The sequence below is a fragment of the Morchella sextelata genome, assembly GCF_020137385.1.
Source record: "Morchella sextelata strain SCLS chromosome Unknown scls_2, whole genome shotgun sequence".
Taxonomy (NCBI): domain Eukaryota; kingdom Fungi; phylum Ascomycota; class Pezizomycetes; order Pezizales; family Morchellaceae; genus Morchella; species Morchella sextelata.
In genome coordinates, this window is record NW_025408617.1 from 360959 (window position 1) to 368791 (window position 7833).

The window sequence follows — 7833 nt, forward strand, 5'->3', positions numbered from 1 at the left end:
ATGAATCTCGATAATCTTCGCGACACTATCCAAAACATTTCCCTATACGATGTAAAGGCCGCCGTGAGAAAGGCCCAGAATGGTGAGTTGTTCCTATCCCCCGCCCTTACCCCCTATGAAGAGCTAGTGATCCACCGGGATAAGGTGCCAAATCAAACAATTTCTAAAGCGATGGTGTAAATAGTTGTCATGAACTACACAGAGATGGAAGCAAAGGTAATTTCTTCCTCCGGACTTCCGTGAGGGATAATAGGAGAGAAAGATCGGCGGTCGTCGGAATAAGCTTTCTGACAACGAATAGGTCCGGGAAGCAACGAATAATGAGCCATGGGGTGCTTCATCTACACTGATGCAAGAGATTGCAAGTGGTACATACAACTAGTGGGTTCCGTTCCAAACCGTACACTGTGATGCGCACATGAAAGCTTACATTTGAGGCCTTTCTTGCAGTCAACTCCTGAACGAGATAATGCCAATGATTTACAAAAGATTCACGGAGAAATCTGCGGAGGAGTGGAGACAAATCTATAAGGTTAATACACACCTGTTTATTTTTGCTGGAACCTGCAAATTGGGCGAATAGCCATTTTAACGCTTTCATTTCAGGCCCTTCAACTCTTAGAGTACCTCGTCAAGCACGGGTCTGAGCAGGTTATCGATGACGGCCGCTCTCATCTCTCAACTATCAAAATGCTCCGGCAATTCCACTTTATTGATATGAACGGTAAGGATCAAGGAATAAATGTTCGCAACCGTGCCAAAGAGCTTGCCGAGCTTCTATCGGATGTTGATCGCATCCGCCAAGAGCGCAAAAAAGCCCGTGCCTCTAAAAATAAATACGGGGGTGTCGAAGGCGGCGGCGGTGCTTACGGAGGAATGAGCGGCAGCAGCGGAATGGGTGGTGACAATGGTTTTGGGCGGAGATATGGCGGCTTTGGTAGCGAAAGCTCCGAGTTTGGAGGCTACTCTGGGGGGGTCTACGGCGATGGGGGTGGTTTCGGTGGCGCTGGAGGGCGTACTGGCGGGTTTCATGATGAGGGAAGTTCCAGGCCTTCATCAAGAACCCAGAAGTTTGAGGAATATGATGAATATGACGACGGGGCAACAGCAACACGGCGCACTGCTGGATCAGGGGCAAGCTCAAGCACCAGGCGAAAGGAACCCGCAGCTGCACCTGCCAAACCACCCCCGAAGAAGAAAGAGCCAGAGGTTGATCTATTTTCTTTTGGTGACGAGCCGACACCCACTGTTTCCAGTTCCAAGCAAAAACAAACCTCAAATGTTCTTGATGACGATTTTGGAACTTTACAGTCCGGCGGAGCCGATGATGATGACTTTGATGATTTTCAATCTGCCTCTGGCGCTACTCCGTCGGCTCCGGCTGCTTTTCAGGCACCCCCGACAGCAGCACCCAAAACCTTCAGTCCACTTCCGCCTCTTACTGCTTCTGCATCTTCCACAAAGCTTATGCAACCCACTCCAATGAGTGCTGGAAAAGCAATGGGCATCAATGATCTCGTCGGTATAGCCTCTATCTCTCCTGCGCCTGCTCGGGGCATGGCTTCCCCTCCAGCTATGACACCTGCATCGACTGGCGGTGGACTCGCCGGAATGGGCGGTATGGGCGGTATGGGCGGTATGGGTGGTATGGCGGCAATGAAGCCTGTAAGCATGGCTCCTACGGGCTACCAGCCAACACAACCCAATTACTTTACTTCGATGTCCACTACCACCATCTCTAGTGGTACTCCCCTTTCTCCGGTGTCAACAGGCGCTTCTGCAACGGCCGCGAAAAAATCGACAAATGATGCATTTGGCAATATCTGGAGCATGGCAAGCAAAGATATTAAAAAGCCGAGTACTCCAGCGAATAATAGCAACTCCCCAAGTTTGCAATCATTAGCAAAGGAAAAGGCCAGCGCCGGGATTTGGGGCGCGCCTGCGGCAAGTGGGACAAGCCAGGCGAGCAGTGCATATGGTGGCTCGACTGCAGGCAAGACCGGAGGTGGTTTGGACGATCTTTTGGGCTAGGGGGTGAGGAAATGCTGGGGCGATTTTCTTTTCTGTTGATATGGCATGGAAGGGCAATAGACATCTAAATGTGTAGGTAAAGTAGGGCTAGATAGTGCACGATCCAGGGACAGGGATAATCGCATGTCTCTGCTTGTTTGCATGCGCTCTATGCCCGTGTCCGTTGATGATTTGATGTCTCAAGACCAAAATGTTTTCTTCTTCGTCTTTGTCGGTTCTCAGATATAATGTTTTGGAAGTTTGTAGCGGGAAAAAAAAAGTACATGTATGTAATCCGGGGTTTTTCCGGGTGACTGCTTCCCCTGTTTGTTCGTTAGTTAGTTACATGTATTGTGTAGTTGATGCTTTATATCGACTGTGCTGTGAAGTGTGATCTAAGTAAAGTATTAAAGTGGGAGTCCATGTCCAGGGTATCGTTGGATGTGTAAATTTAAGGATGTGGCAGGCTTCCATGTAGTGTAGTGTAGTGTAGTGTAGTGTAGTGTAAAGGGAGTAAGGGTGAAATGTCATGACCTAGTCGGTCTGTGCGTCTCCCAGGAAACCTACATGGACATCCATAGGACCCTTTCCCAAACACCAGAGGTGCCAAGGCTTTTGACATTGACACTGACTGCAGTATGCTAGATACGGTCTGTACAGTACTGCACCTACTGTTTACTCTATTACCTTGGCTAGGTTTGGCAATGGACCAGTCAATTTCCCTGCTGTTACAGCACCGACAAGCTCTGCTGAGCTGCTGCCCCTTCTGCATCCTTCTTGACACACCTTCCGTACATGTAGTTTCAGGAACACGCTTTCTAGAGTACAACCCGACGAATTTAGCATTCTCCTGGCATCGGGAGTTTCGGTGATCTATAGTATTCGTGCCGCTGGTAATCAAGACCCCCGGACCGGGCCGGAGAAGGTAAGATTTCGGATTCATATATTAAACTTGGAGGAGAGGGGTGGGGTGGGCGCATGTTGATTGACAATCATGAAGATGGGATGCCCGTATTCGACGTCAGCTGGCTGTGGGGTGAGTTGGTGGGGTGGAATCTACAAGAGTTCTTCCCAATGAATTGATTGAGGAATTATTGCCAGCCCATACGTTGAGTTCTCCTCTTTTTTACGACTATATACATAACGGCCCAGCTTGAGATGGAAATGAAGCACAAGAGTCGCGGAAGATCATACACATCTGGAAAGTGGGATTTGGTCATTGGCATGGTAAAGCCTGCCTGCTGTCAGGAAGACCCTGGATGGCGTCAAGAATAGATGCAGGTTCCGAAGGGTTCGGTTAACCGATAGATCGACACCTGGGATGTTGCTCCGTCGACGACGACGACGACGCTAACTGTGTGGAGAAGGTACAGGTATGAAACCACCCACTCACTGAGGGTGGGAATACAGACAGACAAGCAGGATGGAGTATGTATGTACTCTATTCGATGTATGTGCAATTTTGCTGGCATGTCTCAAAGTCTGCCTATCATCCATAGAGTAGAGTGGTTGTGGTAAGCAATTGAGATTCGGAAGTGTAGATAGAGTTAGATTCTGAGAGATTCGGGAGTGCAGATAGAGGATCAGAATCGTGTAGAGTTCCGTCGTTAGAGTTCGAACAACCCAAAGTAAATTCCCCGACGTAAGGCGTCATGTCACAAAATCTATTTTCGTGCCCCCCTGCCTGAAGGGGGGAAGGTCTTCAAGGTTCGACCTTCCATGGTCGCTGAAAATCACGAGATCTCGGTTTGAAGAGCGCACGGACATGCTGCGATCGAAATCCTTATCGTTATCTATCCGCCCGTCGCATGTTTGTGTTGGTTGCAGTTGCAGTTGCAGTTGCAGGAACACTCGGCAAGTACGTAACCTGCATTTGAAAGAAAATAAGAAAATAACAAAAATAATAGATAATCGGTTACCGCCGGATATCTCTCTTGCTCTATTTAGAGGAGGAGGATGGAGAGGAAGGGCCTAGGGAAACTTGAATGCTCGGACTTGATTCCCTCAGTTGACTCAGTTTCAGCCAGATCTGTTCTATGGAATGGAGCAGCTGACATCGACTAGCTAGCTACATGTATATAGATAGCTCGGAATCAAGTTCTCTTACTCCTACTTCTCTCTTGCAATTGATCATTCTTCGTCTTGTTGTCATCTCTCACACTTGGGTATTCAACAATTGCTACTGTATCGTGATATATTTCACACCCAGAAGATACTCAACAAACAGCTTAATACCTTAAGTAGCTCCAGCCATGTTTGCTCCTGCCCAGCGGACCCTTCTACTTGCTCGTGCGCTACCTCTACGTACGATTCAGCCCCTGACAATCCTCAGGCTTCAATCGACGCTGAATTCATCCGCGGCGACTGCAATCTCATCCTCATCTCGTTCTCCTTCTCAGGAAGTAGTAAGTAAAGATGCCGAGGCCCCATTGGCCGCCCTTCCAGTAACGAGCCTACTTCGCTCGCTGCTGCTACACTCTATCAGTTCCTCGCCGCGTGCCCTGAAATCGGGTACAAAGGTCATGTTGGCCAACCTCGAGACAATGGATAAGAACTTCCTCCTCAAGCTGGCGGTCGATAAGACGTTCTATGTTTGCCCCCCAAAGAGTGTTCGCCCCATGACTAGAACACAACTAATATGCGTAATTAGGCCCAATTCTGCGCTGGAGCCACCGCCGCTGAGATTGCGGGCACAATTGAGAACCTCCGCTCCCTTGGATACGGGGGCGTGATTCTCGCATACGCCAGAGAGGCAGAAATCACTGACACTTCGGCAAGCACTGAACTTCAGAACATTAGAGAGTGGTTGGAGGGCTCCCTCAAGACGATACAATACGTTGATCCAGGCGATTACGTCGCGGTGAAGTACTCGGGTGCTGGATCATCCTGCCTGCCGTTACTGTCGCAGCACAAGAAGTGTTTCAACCATCCGGAGCTCGGAGCGTCGTTGATCAAGATCTGCGAAGCAGCGAAAGAGAGAGGTGTGAAGCTTCTCATTGATGCGGAGCAGGCGCTGATCCAGGATGGTGTTCATGGATGGACTTTGGTATGTTTACAGCTCAATTGTCGTCATGACCAGGAGCACGAGACTCGTGCGCCTGATCATTGCTCTGTCCACTAGCTACATGTAGCTGAGCTTGTCCTCTGCACGGTCTTCCGGCGCTAACCGAGGTTGCTTTCAGGAGTTGATGCGGCGCTTCAACACCAAGGAGAACGCGGTCGTCTACAACACATACCAGATGTAAGACCCCCGGATTATCTATCAAACCACCGCAACCCCTACCTAGGTACCCTAGGCCCGTGCCCATCCCCCCCATGTGTGCAGCGCAACGCAGAGCAAGAGGAAATAAGGGGGTGGTCGCGAGCCTACATGGCATGCGCAAAACCTCAAGTTTGGAATTTGACAGTCTGGGTTAGGTATTTGAAGTCATCCCCGGAAATCCTCTGCCGGCACCTTGAAGTCGCACGCCGCGAGGGGTTCACTCTCGGTGTTAAGCTTGTGCGCGGAGCATATATCGGCTCAGACCCACGTGAGCTCATTCACGACACCAAATCAGACACCGACCAGGCCTATGACGAGGCCATCCGATTAATGCTAACAGGCTCTCCAAAGGCAGTACCTGAATGGTCATCTGCGGACAGCTCCAAGTCGTTCTTTGACGCCCCCGTGCAGAAGATTCTGGGCGACGAGAAGAGCAAGGCAAGGGTCGACCTGGTGATTGCATGCCACAACAGAGACTCAATCGACATGGCGGTCGCGCTCAGACGCACCATGTCGGCCCAGGAGTGCGGTGTTGGACGCCTGGTGTTTGCGCAGCTCATGGGAATGGCGGACGAGCTCTCGCTGGGGCTGGTGGCCCAAGGGGCGAAGAAGGCGCAGGCGCAGAACGACTTTGATATCGAGGTCTACAAGTATGCTGTGTGGGGCACCACGCAGGAGTGCGTGCGGTACCTACTGAGGCGCGCGGAGGAGAATAAGGATGCTGTGGGCAGGAGCATCGAGAATAGAACTGCTGTGATGAAGGAGGTTTGGCGGAGAATTAGAGGCGGGTAGTTAATTGGCTAGCCCTGGGTTTGGTTTGGAGCCGCTTTTTTTCTTTTTTCTTTTTTCTTTCATAAGCGTTACTTTTTTCTTTCTACTTTTCTTGGCTGGTTTATCCCTAAATTTCCACATTCGCTTTTACGGGACGGGGGCGGGGGTTTGCAAATTAAAGTTTTCTTCTTTTTATTCCCGCTTTTTTTTACTCTGGCCTACTTTTAGATCTAGATTTAGAGGATCCCCTTTGAATTTTGATGATTGTGCTATGCGATGGAGAGACGTTTCTTTTACTGTAGTCAGTCTTAGATGTCACGCATTAATAACCACCTAGAGTACAATAATCATGGGATATCACTCGCAGACGGGACCATCATGAAACATGCCTCGGAAAGACTCCGAGTAAAAAGGCGGTGGTCAATGTACCCTAGGCCGGATGTGGTGGTCGCTGGGTGCGGTTCCTGGATCGGGGTGGGTTTGAGATTCGCTAATCTTTAAGCTATTGTTGGATGCAGGGGAAGTGGATCGTGGGCCGTGGTGGAGACGAGAGGAGGGAGGGGCTGGGTGCGGGAGAGGTGGTGGTGTGGTGGTGGGTGTAGCCGGGGGGGAGGTGAGCCCTAGCCCTGGGTTGGTTGCTTGGTAAAGGAGATCTGTGGCTGTGGCTGTGGAAATGGGCGGTGGTGGAGAATAGGGATATATTAAGGAGGTATTGCAGTAATAACACGGTGTTTATTCGTTTTTCTCTTGGAAGTATGTGCTCTGGTAGTGATGGGCGTAATTGCAAATATGCAAAGTGACAAGGAGATGCTCGTATTATTTCCTTGGAATTGGGTGCTTGAGCTGTGTCTCGAGACTACTTCATATACTTGATCTTATGCTATTCGTATCGTATCCGATCATGTGCTGCTTTTGTTTCTGTCTACTGGACTGGTGAAACACGAGTCATAGTCGATGTTCTAATCAGATATTACTGTATGCCTATCGAGTCAGAATAGCTCGGTTTTTGATTCTCGTCAGTTCGAGATTGTTTCTTGGAATTCGATGTTGTTTTGGTCATAAGGCCCGGATTATAGAGCACTCGTATTTTTGTTCCAGTCAGGTCGTTCTTCATTACATGTAGTTGTACTATTCCTGGCCTTAACGGGGATCGTCAAACTAACCCAATAGATACCTGGCTTACTTATCAGGTCCCAGGTCAGGCTACGTCATATCTACCACCGAGTTAGACATGTGCCATCAGAGAGCCGCTGCTGCTTGAGACTTCTTCTCCTCCTCCTTCTTCTCCCCATCCTCTTCTCAAGATCTCCCTTCATCATCATCAATGCATCCATCCCCTGTACAGCTGTGTGCAGTCCTCCCAAGTTTCATGTTGGGTGCAAGAACAGCTCACCCCCGTCCCCGTCAACAGATCTGTGGATTCCAGACAACATAACGCCACCGCAGAGCCATCCAGAAGCTCAGGGCCAGGACCGTACCAAGCACGCCCCCCAACACCGAACTTCATTGATTGGACGTCACCCGCTATCACTCAGCCCCTAATATTCGTTGCCAAGAACACTGCAGGGTTAGGGCTTATTACACCTTATTGCGACAGTTCTCCTGATTCAGGTCCGGCACAGCCAGGGGTAGTTAGGAGTAAGAGCTGGGTAGAGCAGAGTACATGTATGTCCCCCCGGAGGTCCGAACAACCTTCTTTTCCCATAACACACACATACACATCATACACACAACACATCCTGCAGCACTAGTTAAGCCAGACCGCGTCCAAAAAGAAAAAAATATTATCT

General features: G+C 49.7%; 2 protein-coding genes across 2 annotated transcripts; both read left to right on the plus strand.

Moving 5' to 3' along the window:
* On the plus strand, positions 1-2031 carry H6S33_005374 (uncharacterized protein; the record flags this gene model as incomplete). The annotated part of the gene is made up of 5 exons (XM_044837591.1): positions 1-82; positions 185-216; positions 302-381; positions 451-532; positions 607-2031. 5 exons carry the CDS (start codon positions 1-3, stop codon positions 2029-2031), a joined length of 1701 nt encoding a protein of 566 aa, XP_044698683.1.
* A 2231-nt stretch (positions 2032-4262) lies between these two features.
* On the plus strand, positions 4263-6064 carry H6S33_005375 (uncharacterized protein; the record flags this gene model as incomplete). Its single annotated transcript, XM_044837602.1, has 4 exons — positions 4263-4601; positions 4661-5056; positions 5193-5251; positions 5428-6064. The coding sequence occupies 4 exons, from the start codon at positions 4263-4265 to the stop codon at positions 6062-6064; spliced, it is 1431 nt and encodes a 476-aa protein (XP_044698684.1).
* Positions 6065-7833: the final 1769 nt, after the last annotated feature.